Source organism: Stomoxys calcitrans, chromosome 2 (assembly GCF_963082655.1).
Source record: "Stomoxys calcitrans chromosome 2, idStoCalc2.1, whole genome shotgun sequence".
NCBI lineage: Eukaryota > Metazoa > Arthropoda > Insecta > Diptera > Muscidae > Stomoxys > Stomoxys calcitrans.
Window position 1 is genome coordinate 142,128,786 of NC_081553.1, and position 15,680 is coordinate 142,144,465.

The 15,680-nt window shown below is 37.6% G+C and overlaps 1 protein-coding gene across 2 annotated transcripts in view; it reads left to right on the plus strand.

The window, feature by feature from the left end:
• LOC106095000 (uncharacterized) overlaps nt 1–15,680 on the plus strand; it is a 225,911-nt gene that overhangs the window by 167,786 nt on the left and 42,445 nt on the right. For both annotated transcript variants that reach the window (XM_059363505.1, XM_059363504.1), the window contains exons 2-4: nt 13,677–13,830; nt 13,969–14,177; nt 14,249–14,382. In XM_059363505.1, the coding sequence (XP_059219488.1) occupies nt 13,772–13,830; nt 13,969–14,177; nt 14,249–14,382 (402 nt within the window). In that variant the 5' untranslated portion in view covers nt 13,677–13,771. The remainder of the gene's footprint in view (nt 1–13,676; nt 13,831–13,968; nt 14,178–14,248; nt 14,383–15,680) is intronic.

The following is a 15,680-nucleotide window of genomic DNA, read 5'->3' on the forward strand; positions in this document are numbered from 1 at the left end:
GTTAGATGAAAAAAATAGTACCGGCCATAGATAGTACCATAGCCAGTCATGCGTAAAGCATAGATACATACGAATTCTTTCAAAACAACGTATAAATAGTGATTTCCAAAAACAGCACACAACAGCGAGGTAAACATAATCACAAGATAGCCGTTCATTAGCAGCGTTATACTGGTAGCAAGGGGAGTTGTAGACTAGGTGCCAGATAATCAATCGGCCAATGCAATTGGCAAAGTTCCACTGGTCCGCAGAAGGAGTTGTAGATTAACTACAAGGGCCATGTGAGAAGCAAATAAGTAATGACAACGATTCATAAAAACTGACAACTACAACTCCAAGTCCAAGTTCTATTGTTCCGCGAAGGGAGTAGTAGAATATGATGCAGTCAATGTTTAGCCTAGAAAAGTGAGACAAATTAACTGCAAAATGATCAATAATTACAATAATGAATCCCAATTATAAAATAAACAAAATATACAAGGCCGTCACTTTGTTTACAATCAAACGTATGCAATATCAATTTCTAAGTGACGTGGAACGAATAACATGTAGTAGCGCATAATTGCGAGTTCTCCGAGAAGGAACATTAAATGTTATCTAGGTTTTCAGGAATGGAATTTCAATTAGACTCATAGTAATTTAATGATAAATAATGCTCTTAACATAAAACGTCTTCTTTCACGTGTCGTCATATCAATAAACAGTAAACGACTTCTGTAAGACGGAATTAATTCATATGGGTTTCAATTCAGGCCAAGTAAATCGAAAATCATAAATTAAATCTGTACTGATTCGATTCTATCAGAGTAGCAATTGTTGAACGGGCTCCATATGACGCACCCGATACAGGGCGAACTAAGCTTACAAATAAGTTCTTAATGACATAAAGGTCATTGAACTCCTTAGAACAACGTTTAATTCACCCTAATAAAGACCTAGCTTTATTAACGCAAGATTCGTGTGTAGATGAAACCGTAATTTAGGATCTAAGTTCAGCAAACGAATCAACATTATCCAGTTTGTACGAGCCAATTAAGAAATCCGAAAGTATTAGCAGGGATCTAATCGAAGACAATTTATTACATATCCTTAAATTAAGAGACATTCCATTTGTACTGCACCACTTAAAGAGAGTGTAGATCGCACTGCAAGTAAGTTGAATCCACAAGTGAGTGCTTTTGCATAAAAAGTTTCACATCATCATCATACATAAGTATTCTAGAAAAACCAATATCATCAGGAAGATCATTAAGATAAAGAACAAAAAGTAATGAACCCAAGTGACTTTCCAGTGGAACACCAGAAGAAACTATGAAGTCCTTCGAAAAAATCCCTTGTAAAGTACTCTCTGAGTGCGGCCCTCTAAGTAGAATGATATCCAATCTAGAAAAGCCGTCGCAAAACCCATAACATCAAGTTTAAGAAGCAGAAGCCTGGGTATCTCTGTATCAAAAGTCTTGTTAAAATCGGTATAAATAACGTCTATCTTTTGTCTCTTCATAAAGCCCTTCTGAACCTAGCATACAAATTCCATGAGGTAAGAAGATATGGATCTACCTTTTACAAACCCTTGCTAAGAATGTGAAATAACATGTGATATTCTTCGAAAAAACAGAAGTTCTAAAAGCTTAGGAATGGCATTCAATTTTGCGATACACAGATAATTATTTGCAAAACATCTATTAGAGGACTTATGAAATGGATAACAAAGCTCGATCTCCAATAGCGTAGGAAATATGCCTTATCCAGGGAGTACTTAAATAATATAGTAAGAGGCAAATAAAGTTGTCCAGCACAGATTTGGGGCTATAGGTTGGAACACCATCACGTCCAGCGGCGAATGTGGAGCGTAGTGTCCTAAGCCCTGATAAAACCTTATCTTCCGTTAAGGCAATGTGAGAAAAATGGTTAAAATTCCCAAACTTAAGATCAGAATGGCCATTAAAAGTATTATGAATAACGAGGACTGGAAATAGTCGGCAAACACATCCGCAATTTCAGAGTCATCCTACGACTCCTTGCTTCTAAGTTTCATACACCCGGTAACATTTTGTGCACTCCATTAAGTATCCACAGTCTTGTAAAAGCTCTTGGGATTATGCAAAAGGTCCACTCCCATACGGACTAAATGTTGAGAATAACATCCGGAGTTCTCAGTATGAAAACTGCTCCTCGTCAATGAATAATTCGAGTAATTCTCCACAGTATTTTTGAAAATTCCTGAACAATCTACTTCTAATAAGTGCCTAAGTGCATTCTTTCATGCAATTTCAGACAATTATTTTGTAAATACAGTAAAAGCTTTTAAGGAACACAATCCTCAATTTAGTATTAAGACCCTAAACGTTCTAATAAAGAATGGGGAAGACGTTACTTAGGTGTTATGAAGTCGGGTGGTCAGTCGATGGTGAAAATTATGGGGAGGTGGTCTGATCCCCAAACAAAGGAGATCAGTGGATGCAATGGAAATGTCTGGCGAGCTGCTACACCTCCTCGTAATCCTAGTGGGGGCATGCTCATTCACCGTTTAAAACGTGGAGCTTTCAACCTGTCTGCCAAAGCTATGCCCCGCTGGTCGTTACGTAGAGGAAAATGCCTTGAGGTGTGATTTGAATTAAAGTCTCATAGAACCAGATGATTATGGTCAGATAGTAGCCCACTTATGTCGGACTTGTAAGCCTGGCCGTCAATTGGGACACAGCCACAAGCCGGCGGTATGTACACGTTGTATAGCTCTATCTCGGCAATACCGGATCTGATGCTATCGCCATGCACTCCATGTAGGTGTCACTAGCGCCAGGCGCAGACAAGATGGGTTTATTCTGCTCGAAATTATGTATCACGAAGACCAATCCCCCATCTCCATTCCTTAAGCGATCCTTACGTAGCACATTGTATCCATGACGACTGTGCAAGCTGCAGGTGTTGGTCAGCTTTGTCTCCTGAATCGCTGCAGCCAATATTTTCTTCCTACTCATAAAATCTCCAATCTCGTCGATCTTGCCTCGCAGACCATTGCAGTTCAATTGCAAAAATGAAACACTTCCTGGTACTGGCCTGGCAATATTGGTGCTGGGATGCTGCTGTTGCGTATAATACCGCATGGGAGAGGTCGGAGGATCACATAGTCTGACGACGAGAACGCCGATGGCGACGACGGCGATTGTGACCCACTGCTATCTATGTTCGCTCAGTACCTTGCAACATATTCAGCATGACTATACTCCCGTAGTGATGTAAGACCAGAGCAAGATCGAAAATGTACTCACTCCATGCACCGGTTATACCTCACCGACACCGACGGATGATGGAGGCGGTTCTGGCAATCCGAACAGAATGAAGGTCCGGGGTTCTTTTCAATCCCGGCACCAAACAGAAACGTGCGGAGAAGGCACTCCGGGATGTGCCTCTCCCATGAAGAAAAAAGAACGAACAAGTACACAGAGGCGGCAGCCTTTGCTGATGAAGGATTCCATCGGGTCGATTCGGCGCGTACAACCGGCTGCCATGGGATTGGAAATATCAGAGGTAGGGACAGACAATTGCTCCCCATTCAAAACCGTTAACCCGGAAAGTGTGTTCATGAAGTTCGAAAATGCAGACTAATCAAATTATCTTTATTATCTAGACTAAATTTTCTATATATTATCTAGACTCGGACTAGTCGAAAGCTAACTAATCTTAGTCAAATTGTTTAAAATACCGGCAGATTTATTTGGGAAATCATAAATGAATGCAAATCTATCAATAATTTTCTCATGAAACAAAATAGATTCGACCCAGTGGAACTAAGCACATTTTACTTGTTATCTACCGCTACCACTTAAATATCAAATTTATACAAATAGTGAAAACAAGGCTCATATGCACTCTTTCTATGATGTTTTCAATTCTGGCAGTCCAAACAGAGCAAACGATTTGCTTTGTCTTTTTTTGTATTTCTAAGCAATATTCGAAAAAAAAAAATTTTCCCATATATTTAACTTTTAGGACGAATGGGACATACATATATGTCTCATGATATTTTTCATAGAACGAAAAACCTTTTCACCGTATCGGCGACACCTTACTTAGTACGAATGAGCAATATGCAATAAAATAAAGACTTTATTAAGCAGATATTTCTTCACATTTCTTTTGGAACTCTCTTTGTGTTCGATAATTGTATTGTCGCCGATTATTCTGCATACTTTGTGGTCATGATCCACACAAATTCCGTCGCGACTTGTTAGTTTTGTTTACGATTATATGTCATCAACCCCACACAACTGTCATTGTTTACGCTTATATTTGACTGACTGATTGATTGATTAATTTATGAGCAAATAACATGTCATTCAAGGCAAACAACTCCTGCATATAAATGAATGTCCAAATGCGAAAATCAAATCATTTACACAGTAGTGAACTTATCGTTGTCCAATCATACTGTTGCTTTCTCCTTAATAATTCCTCCTACCATGAACTTTCATTTACATGTGCACAAGGGGACAATATAGTGCTGTACTTTACATAATTCTCCCAAAGGATAATTGGTCACAGCTGGAAAAAATCATGCCCTGATTGCATGAAAAATTTAAATGGAACAAAAATGTTATTGATGGGGTGAATTTAACGAAGTATAAATAAAATCGATATTATAAAGCAGTGATGGGCCAAACGCACACAACAGGTTTATTCTATTTACAAACTAAGAGGATTTTCTCGATGATTTTGTATGGAAAGAAATATTACTAAGCGGACTGGTTTATCCACGTTTATTAATAACACTAGCCGAACCGGGCCCGCTCCGCTGCGCCTTCTTTAACTCTCTTATACCTTTTTAAGGTTGGGGCACTTTGCCCTAAATGTGTATATCATATTCGTGCCGCTGTAGCCTATGTCCGCCTATAACGCTGAACGCCTGCGTTCAAATCCCAGCGGTAAAATCGGACAAAATTTAAAGCTGTGGTGATCCCCTCTTACTGCTGGCGAAATTTTTCATGCATGGTCATGTAAAAAATTCTCCCCAAAGAGATGTCGCACTGCGGCACGCCATTCGGAATCGACTATAAAAATAGGTCCCTTATCATTCAGTTTAAACTTGAATCGGAATACATTCATTTATATGAAAGCTTTACGGTTCCTGGGTAAATGTTTACTCCACTCCCCAATACCTTTCTTTTAAGTCATATATTATCGTATTGGTAAATTTTTCCGGTTAAGAGATCTCTCTTGGCCCTTTATGTAAATATACGCTTCGCGCTCTACTTTCAAATACATTTTATATAAGCCCCATAATGGCATGATCGATAAATAAATTCTGTTTGAGGGTGGGATGGACCCCAGAGACGCATTACCAATCCCCGAGATGTTTTGGTTTTGAAAATAAGGGAAATGAGAAGTGCTTTTTAGGGGAGGGGGCATTCAGACATTTCGACTCAAATATGGATATCAAATTAGTGTTGCACTCCCAAATCCATTTATTGTGAGCCCCATATTAACATGGTCTGTAAATATGAAATATTTTGAGGGTGTTTTTGGGGCTGGGGCGGCCACCGGCACTTTGCCCTGAAAATATATATCAAATTCGTTCTTTACTCCCAAATACCGTTGATTTGAGCTCCCTATTACACAATCGGAAATGAAATTCAGATTAGGGGGCGCTTTAGGGCGTTCCCCTCAAACACTTGGCTCCAAAGTTGGATATCAAATTCGTTTTCTACTCTCAAATACCTTCCAGTTGAGCTCCATATTGTCATAATGGGTCAATCAACCTATTTGACTTATTTTTGGAAAGAAAATCGTCACCTAGACTTGAACACAAATTTGTAAGTCATATTCGTAATCTACTCCCAAATACATTTCATTTGAGTTCCATATAGACATATTCAGCTAATATTCCCATTTGTGAGGTGGAGCGACCTCCCTTTACTTGGACCTAATTTTTTAAGTTTTTTTTTGTAATCTACTGTCGAATACTTTTCATTTGAGATCCATATTGACATGAAAGTCAAATAAAGGGTGATTTTTTTGAGGTTAGGATTTTCATGCATTAGTATTTGACAGATCACGTGGGATTTCAGACATGGTGTCAAAGAGAAAGATGCTCAGTATGTTTTGACATTTAATCATGAATAGACTTACTAACGAGCAACGCTTGCAAATCATTGAATTTTATTACCAAAATCAGTGTTCGGTTCGAAATGTGTTCATTCACCGTTTCATCGTAAAAGCGTGCTAAGTTCGGCCGGGCCGAATCTTATATACCCTCCACCATGGATCGCATTTGTCGAGCTCTTTCCACGGCATCTCTTTTTAAGCAAACAAAGGATGGAACAAAAGATTTGTTATGTTATTCGAACAATATTAAGTTATGGTTCATTTCGGACCATATTGGAGACCATAGTAGAAGTCATTGTGTAAAATTTCAGCCAAATCTAGTAGGAATTGCGATTTTTTGGGGCTGGAAAAGTAAAAAAGAGAGACCGGTTTAGAAGGGAGCTGTATTAGGCTATAAACTAATTTGTGCCATATTCGACACGTATGTTAAAGGTCATGTCAGAAGCCGTTGTACATATTTCAGCCAAATCGGATAATACTTGGTCATTTTAGAGACTCAAGAAGTCAAGATCACAGATCGGTTTATGTGGCAGCTCTATCAGGTTATAGACTGATTTGAACTATTCTTACCACAGTTGTTGAAAGTCATAACAAAACTCCTCATGCAAAATTTCAACTTAAACGGATAAGAATTGCGTCCTCTAGTGGCTCAAGAAGTCAAGACTCCAGATCGGTTTAAATGGCAGCTATATCAGGTTATAGACCGATTTCAACCGTACTCAGCACAGTTGTTGGAAGTCATAATAAACTACCTCATTCAAAATTTAAGCCAAATCGGATAAGAATTGTGCCCTCCAGCGGCTCAAGAAGTCAAGATCCCAGATCGTTTTATATGGCAGCTATATCAAAACGTGGACCGATTTAGCCCATTTACAATCCCATCCAACCTATACTAATAGGAAGTATTTGTGCAAAATTTCAAGCGGCTAGCTTTACTCCTTCGAAAGTTAGCGTGCTTTCGACAGACTGACGGACGGACATGGCTAGTTCGAATTAAAATGTCATGACGATCAAAAATATATATATTTTATGGGGTCTTTGGGTCTTAGACGAATATTTTGGGGAGTTACAAACAGAATGACGAAATTAGTATATCCCCATCCTATGGTGGAGGGTATAAAAAACGAAAATTTCTTAGAAGTAACAAGTAAAGGCGTGCTAAGTTCGCCCGGGCCGAATCTTATATACCCTCCATCATGGATCGCATATGTCGAGTTCTTTTCCCGGCATCTCTTCTTAGGCAAAACAGGATATAGGAAAAGATTTGCTCTGCTATTAGAGCGATATCAAGATATGGTCCGGTTTGGACCACAATTGAATTATATGTTGGAGACCTGTGTAAAATGTCAGCCAATTCGAATAAGAATTGCGCCCTTTGGGGGCTCAAGAAGTAAAATAGAGAAATCAATTTATATGGGAGCTGTATCGGGCTATACACCGATTCAGACCATAATAAACACGTATGTTTATGGTCATGAGAGAATCCGCCGTATAAAATTTCAGGCAAATCGGATAATAATTGCGACCTCTAGAGGCTCAAGAAGTAAAGTCCCCACATTTGTTTATATGACAGCTATATCAGGTTATGAACCGATTTGAACCATACTTGGCACAGTTGTTGGATATCGTAACAAAACACGTCGAGCAAATATTCATCCCAATCGGATAAGAATTGTGCACTCTAGAGGCTCAAGAAGTCAAGACCCAAGATCGAATTATATGGCACCTATATCAAAACGTGGACCGATATGGCCCATTTACAATACTATCCGACCTACACTAATAAGAAGTATTTGTGCAAAATTTCAAACGACTAGATTTACTCCTTCGGCCTATGTTTCCTTCCAGTCCAACCTACACAGTCTGTGAAAATTTCATGGTAATCTGTTCAGCCGTTTTTGAGTCTATACGGAACAAACAAACAATCCGACAAACAAACAAACACAAATTCATTTTGATATGTAAGATTTGGTCTGTTGAGTAGTATGAGACCCATCATAACCCACGATAAATAACGTCAATATTAGATAAAATGTGGATTTAGCCACCATAAGAATTGTTTCCTTATTTGACATCATAAGCCCACAGTAGGGCTATTATATGTATGCCAAATTCAGCTATATCCATCTGTCGGTCCATGTTTTGTTGAAATGAAGAAAGAGCGTGAATTTCTTGTCCAAAAAGCGCCCATATATATTCGTTCTTTTCCTCAGTATATGAGCCAAAGGCAAAGAAAACCTATAGTTTTGCATTTTGGAAACCGGAACAGGCTTGATAACCAATTTCTTGTAAAAGGCAGTAGATTGCCACAAATTATACAAAATAACAATAACCCAACTTTAAGGTCAATACATGGGCACTTACCGTTTTGGGTATTGACTTTTTGCAAATTTCTAGTCATATAGACAAATCCATTGAAAAGCGTTTTACATTGTGTCCGAAATATACGAATGTAATATCTTCGGTAAAATATATTAAAAGGCTTCATTTGTTATTATCTTTGTGCAGTTTTATTCCCTTTATATGTAACATGAATTAATGATTCGATAAAGGCATAGTTAGTGTAACGGCCATAAAGCTAGCGTAACGCTCGTAACAGTTGCAATTAGAAACAAGTAAAAGTTTGCTAAGTTCAGATGGGCCGAATCTTATACCGATATCTCTTTTTGCCAAACAAAGTATAATCGGGAGATCGGTTTGTTTGGGGGCTGAATTCAGACCATATTTGACTCGTATGTTGAAGGTCATGGGAGATGTCGTTGTGCGAATTGCGCCCTCTATAGGCTTATGAAGTATAATCAAGGGATCGATTTACATGGGAGCTATATCAGGTTATGATCCGATTTACCATACTTAGGTTAGTTATTAAGAGTAAAAAAAAAACTTTACGCAAAATTTCAGTCATATCGGACAATAATTGCGCCCTATGGAAGCTCACAAAGTCAACGCCAGATTGGTTTTTATGACAGCTACATCAGGTTGTGGACCGATTTGAACCATGCTTAGCACAGTTGTTGGAAGTCCTAGCAAAAGAGCTCATGCAAAATTTCAGCCAAATTGGATAAGAATTGCTCCTTCTAGTGGCCTAAAAAATCAAGATCCAAGATCGCTTCTTATGGCTGCTATATCAAAGCATGACTAATATGACCCATTTACAATCCCAATCGACCTACACCAATAATAAGTATTTGTGAAAAATTTCAAGCACCTGGCTTTACTCCTTCAAAAGTTAGCGCACTTTCGACAGACGGACATGGCTGGATCTTCTTCAAATCTCATGAAATCAAGAATATATACGAGTTGTTCGCCTGTTTTTTCGGAAAAACTCGACATGTTGCAATCGTATCACTAAAACAACGCAGAACAGTCAATTCTGGGTGGTACACAACCATTTGTTTGCCAGTTGTCTTCCAAAAAATTAAGAAAACCAACTGCCGCTCTTCAACACGACAATGCGAGCTCTCACACGTCGACTCAAACAATTACATTTTTGAGCACTCAAAACATCGATTTGATGAGTCATCCACCCTATAGTCCTAACTTGGCATCGAATTACTTCTTCTTATTCCCGTATGTAAAAAATAAAATGAGATATTAACGTTTTCCGAAACCTGAAGAAGCGGGCGATACGTTCAGAATGCTTGTTTTAGAGATACCTCAATCAGAGTGGCAAAAGTGCTTCGACAATTGGTTCAAACGCATGCAAAAGTGTGTAGATTTTAATGGGGGATATTTGGAAAAACAATAAAGCTATTTTCGATGATCCAATTTTTTCTCTAATCCTAACACATAAAAAGCAACTCTCGTATACTTTATGAGGTCTTGGATGAATATTTCGAGAAGTTGCAAACCGAATAATTAAATTAGTTTACGCCCATCTTATGGTGGAGGGTATAAGAATGTAGACCGTTCGCTAATCTCTTGATTACATTAAAATTGCCTCTATGAAAACCTTATAATAATTTTTGGCATAAAACATTTCATAATTTCAAAGCAATCTTTTTTCTTCAACAGTTTTTTAACCTCCACCATAGAATGGTCCGTATAGTACATTCCATTGGTAGCACCCTCAAACATTAATTTTCGACCTTATATATCATATTATGTATCTGTATTCTTGATCGTCTTGACACTAAATTTCGATCTAGGCATGTCCCTTCGTCTGTCTGTGCAATTTACAATAGCTTATAAACGAATAAAGCAACAACCTAACCGAATCTACAACTGCATCTAATACAGGTCGCATTTCTGGCGCTTGCGTCCTTCTTCAACAGAAACTTAATCGTGACTTATTGTATTTCCCATGTCGTCACAACGTTTTTCAATTGGATTTAATAGAATCATTTAAGGCAAAGGGAGCGGAAATAATCACAAGTCCGGAAATTCCAAAGAAAGCTGGAGAAAATATGTCCTGAAAAAATACAAAGCTGCGGAAAAAATTTTTGCAGCAGATTTTTAGAGATTTTGAGAGATTATACCTTTAAGATATAACATTCAAGATTGAACCACCAGGTGCCATGCATCATGCGCGGTGGATGGATTTTCAAGTTACAGTTATAGGTTAAGTTACAGTTGTAGAGGAACAGAAGCAGTTCTTATTACGTTGTGTGCAGGGTCATCGGCAAATATATGCTGATTAAGACAAAAAAAAATGATTTAATAAATGGTGTTACATTGACGATAAATACCAATAAAACAATTTAACAAATATCTGTCGAATTTTGTAGTAAAGGCCTTAAAACTGTAAATCGGGCGATACGTATATATGGGAGCTACATGCGCATCTGAACCTATTTTGATAAAATTGACCGGGGGTGTGAAGATATGTAATAAAACAATCGGTACCAAATTTCGTGTACCAAATTTCATTATAGCTGCTACGGCCTCATAAGTGCAAATCGGGGAATACATATATGCGAGGATTGCCTTTTATATTTCGGAATATGAGAACACAAAAACAAATATTAATCATCGAAAATCGCTTTATTGTTTTTCAAAATATTCCCCATTAAGATCTATACACTTTTGCATGCGTTTGATCCAGTTGTTGAAGCACTTTTGCCACTCTGATTGAGGTTTCTCTAAAACATGCATTCTGAACGCACCAACCGCTTCTTCAGGTGTCGAAAAACGTTGCCCTCTCATTTTATTTTTAACGTACGGGAATAAAAATAAGTCATTCGGTGCCTGGTTAGGACTATACGACGGTTGACTCATCAAATCGGAGTTTTGAGTGCTCAAGTTGTTTCGTATTTTCGGAGCATTTATTTCGACAGGAGCCTTTTTTGAGCGATTGACAAATTGTGTGGGAACAAATTTTTTGGTGGTAAAATGTGCATGCAAGGTTGTCTCAATCTCACGATAGGTTGCATGACGGTTTTGCAAATCAGTTGGCTCACAACATCAATGGTTTTTGGAACAACAATTGATTTTGGACGACCTTCACGAAATTCGCCGTGGAGTGAACTATGGCCTCAGTTGAATTCACCATACCTTCGATAAACACTGGTCCTTGATGGAGCTTCATCGCCAAAAATTTAATTAGATTCATTGATGCACTGTAGTTGAGTTAAGTCCACTGTTACGCGTGCTGTCTGGCATGTGGCACCGTCTTGTTGAATCCACATGTCATGCAAGACAAGCCATTGTATATTAGACAAAAAAAGTTGGATATTATCTCACAATAGCGCTCACCATTCACAGTTACGTTACGATTCGCATCCTATTTAAAGAAGTCCGGTCCAATGAAGCCACTAGCCCATAAACCGCACCAAACAGTGACTTTTTCTGCTTCTGGCTGATCAACACTCTAAAATCAACAATTCTGCTTATTTATGTACCCATTTGGCCAAAAATGAGCTTCGTCGCTGAACACAATTTGAACACTATGAACTTTCTTCACGGAGCACGCATCTTGATAGTAAAATTCAATAATTTGCAATAGTTGTTCATTCGTAAGACGATTCATGATTTAAATATCCATCAGATAAAACGCGATTTCTCTGACCAGAAACATGTTTTGCCAAAATTTTCTGACTTGAGGGCTTACTAAATATTAAAATTTATTTATATTCGGAGCTACTCGACTTCATAGAATCTTAGGAATTGTCTATTTTAGAGTGAAGATCATCAAGATCAAAAAAGTCACAGTTTGGTGCGGTTACAACTTTCTTAAATAAATCACTGTTTATAAATATATATATATATATATATATATATATATATATATAACGAGAGCCATCAATACAACTTCCAACAGATGCACAAAATCATGTGTAGTACAGAAGAAGTGTAATTTGTCACCGAAAGAATGTCTGTCATTACACAAAAATACATGCATTTAAAAAGTACACCTAATAGACAGGATTGTCCAGTGTCGTTAAATGTGGTAATTGTATCATAGATGCGTTTTCGCTATTAATACGATTCAAATACAACATAGCAACGCGCGGCCCATCATCACACCTAATATGGTTGAAAAGTCTTCTAACAAAAGACGAAACGCGTCCCATAGTGATTAGTGTATGTTGCTATCTTTGGCTTTCCTTTTCCATTCACATCTCCGATCATTGAGCTCGTCTGCGAAGAGAAACAAACGGAAATTGTACAATTTTATGATCTTCGCTCTAACAGGCAAAAAACTTGAAAAATGATTTTTTTTTTAATAAAATGTCATTGACATTTTTTTCTAAAGACAAAATTTCAATGAAATGGAAAAGGAAAGCCAAAGATAGCAACACACACCAATCACTATGGGACGCGTTTTGTCTTTGGTTAGAGGATTTTTCTAAGGACAAAACTTCTATAAAATTTTTCTTTAAAACCAAAACTTGTTTAAAATTTTTATGAAAGACAAAATATCAATAAAATGTTTCTCTAAAGAAAAAATTTTAAATAATTTTTTCCTAAAGACAAAAGTTCAATGAAATTTGTTTTTTAGTTCAAAAAAGTCATATTGTTGCCAACAATAACTCGTTTTGTTTCGGGGACATTAGACTTTTAATTTTTTTTTTTTTTTGCAATTTTGACCGAGACCTGCCTCGTATTTTGAATCTTACCAATGCATTTGTGGTTTATATGCATGATCAGAGACGGCACATTCTTACTAGTTTTTTTCGGTTCTATCTCACAGTGCAATGTTTAGTGATAGCAGCAAAATTTTTAAATGTATACAAAACTTGGCTTGACTTTAAATTGTTTATTCCTAAGTCGAAGCTATTTCTAAAATGATATGGCGAAGATGGCCAGAGGATAGTTCCAAAAATATGTAGGGGTTAATGCAATTTATACTGTGTTAGTCTTTTGCTAATTTAGTTTATTTATTTTCTGAAAATTCTCATTAAATTCCCAGGGCAAATTCCATTGTCCTCATTTCATTTTTCACAACTACCTTCTATCCATAATCTCTTGTGTACACAACGGTACCTTTTGAACCCACGCTCATCTGTCAGTCGAATGTGTATGCGCTTAGTCCAGGAAATTAAACAATAATTAGTTGCATAAATATTTAATGCCTTTTTTGTTGTAACTCTTGCCTTTTTTAATGGTTATGTTTTTCCGCCTTTGTTTTGCAGATGTGCGACGTGTATGCTGTTTATTTGTGACTGATTTAAATGTTCCGGAAATTGTTGATTTTCGCGATAACGTCACGCTATCCTGCAGCTACGAAATGAGTGGTCACACATTAAACTCTGTCAAATGGTACAAGGATAAAATGGAGTTTTTCAGGTAAGTACGGTGGGGAAGGCTTCAAATTAATCCGATAAGCGTCAAGAAAAATATGCATGTTAAAACTACACAAATAACGGAAATAATGAAGCATACACAAGTAAATGCCTGTAATACTTATTGTGATTTTAATCGCAGATACTCTCCCATGATGCACCCGGTGTATATAAAATTTCCCGTCACGGGTGTTCATTTGCCTGACGGCAAATATTATTGCAACGAATCGGCGTGCAAGGTGGAGCTGAGTACGCTCAGTGCAAAATCATCGGGCGTTTATAAATGTGAGGTGTCAGGAGATGCACCTCATTTCCAGCTGGCTGCCAAAGAGGACAATATGACAGTGGCAGGTAAATGAAAGAAAGACTCCGGACTGCTTTGGCATCTTGTATTGAAAAATGTTTTTATTTTTTAATTACAGCATTGCCGCAAAGTGATCCACTGATCGAAAGCTTTAATCCTATGTATCGCATGGAAGATTTTCTCAGTGCTACATGCACCTCAGATTATTCCAGTGTACCCACAAGGCTTACATGGTACATCAATGGTGAACAGGTGTGTATGGATTTAACTCTAAGTATATTAAACTTCCTTGCAAGACTTTGAATCGGTCCTAAACTGGTGATTTTACCGGTTTTCAGTGACCAGTGACTAGTGCCTTGACTATCCATACTATCGGTGATTTTAATATGAGCATGTCATACCTATGGTCAAATAATTTTATACAGGTCATTTCATCGGTTTAAAACACTGGTCATTTCACTGGCTAAAAAAACATACCACTTCAACGGTTTAAAAAACCAGTCATTTACCCCGTTACAACTAATACATCTCTTTACCTCTTTGGACAATTTTTTAATAAGTGTTTATTAAGTTAATTTAATTTGTACATACTTTTAGAATTTTTGTTTCATTCATAAAAATCAATTTGTGTTTGTAGGATTGTTTGTTTGTGTGTTTCTTATAGACTCAGAAACGGCTGAACAGATTTTCTTGAAATGTTCACAGATGGTGCATAATGATCCCATGGTGAAAATAGGGTACTTCAGGGGTGGGGGGGACCCTCTCCCTTACCCGAATTTTCAGAAACGCCAGATCTCGGAGATGGGTGGTGCGATTTAAGCGAAATTTTGTGTGCTCTCATATAGTAACCTAAAAATCGGACTTATTTACCGACCATGGCAATACGGAACTCAAATGAAAGGTATTTGCGAGTAGAATACGAATCTAATATCCAAATGTGGGACCACGTTTCTGGGGGTCCACCCCTTCCCCAAAACACCCCCCAAACAGGACTTATTTACTGACCATGGAAATATGGGGCTTAAATAAAAAGGTTATTTGAGTGTAGAATACGAATCTGATATCCTATTGTAATATAGGACAAAGTGTTTGGGGGGCCGCCTCTACCCAAAAGGCACAAATTTACGACCACAGCAATACGGGGCTCATATGAAAAAAGGTCTTTGGGTGTAAAGCACGAATCTGATATCAATATTCGGGAAAAGCATCTATGGGGTCACCCCACCTCCACAACACCACCCAAATAGGAAGTATTTGTTGACTATTGGAATATGAGGCTCAAATAAGAGAGTTTTTAGAGTAGAACACGAATCCGATATATATTTTTAAGGCCAACTCACTGAGTGGCCGCAAATAGGACGTATTTGCTCACCAAGACAATTTGGGTCTTAAAGAGAGTGAAACTAAATATTTATAGTTTTTAGGGCCAATATCCCAAACCAGGCATATTTGCTGACTTTTGCAATAAAGAGTTTAAATGAGATTTGAAAACGAATTTGATATCCAATTTTTAAGCCAATGGCAATATGGGGTGCAAATAAATGATTTAT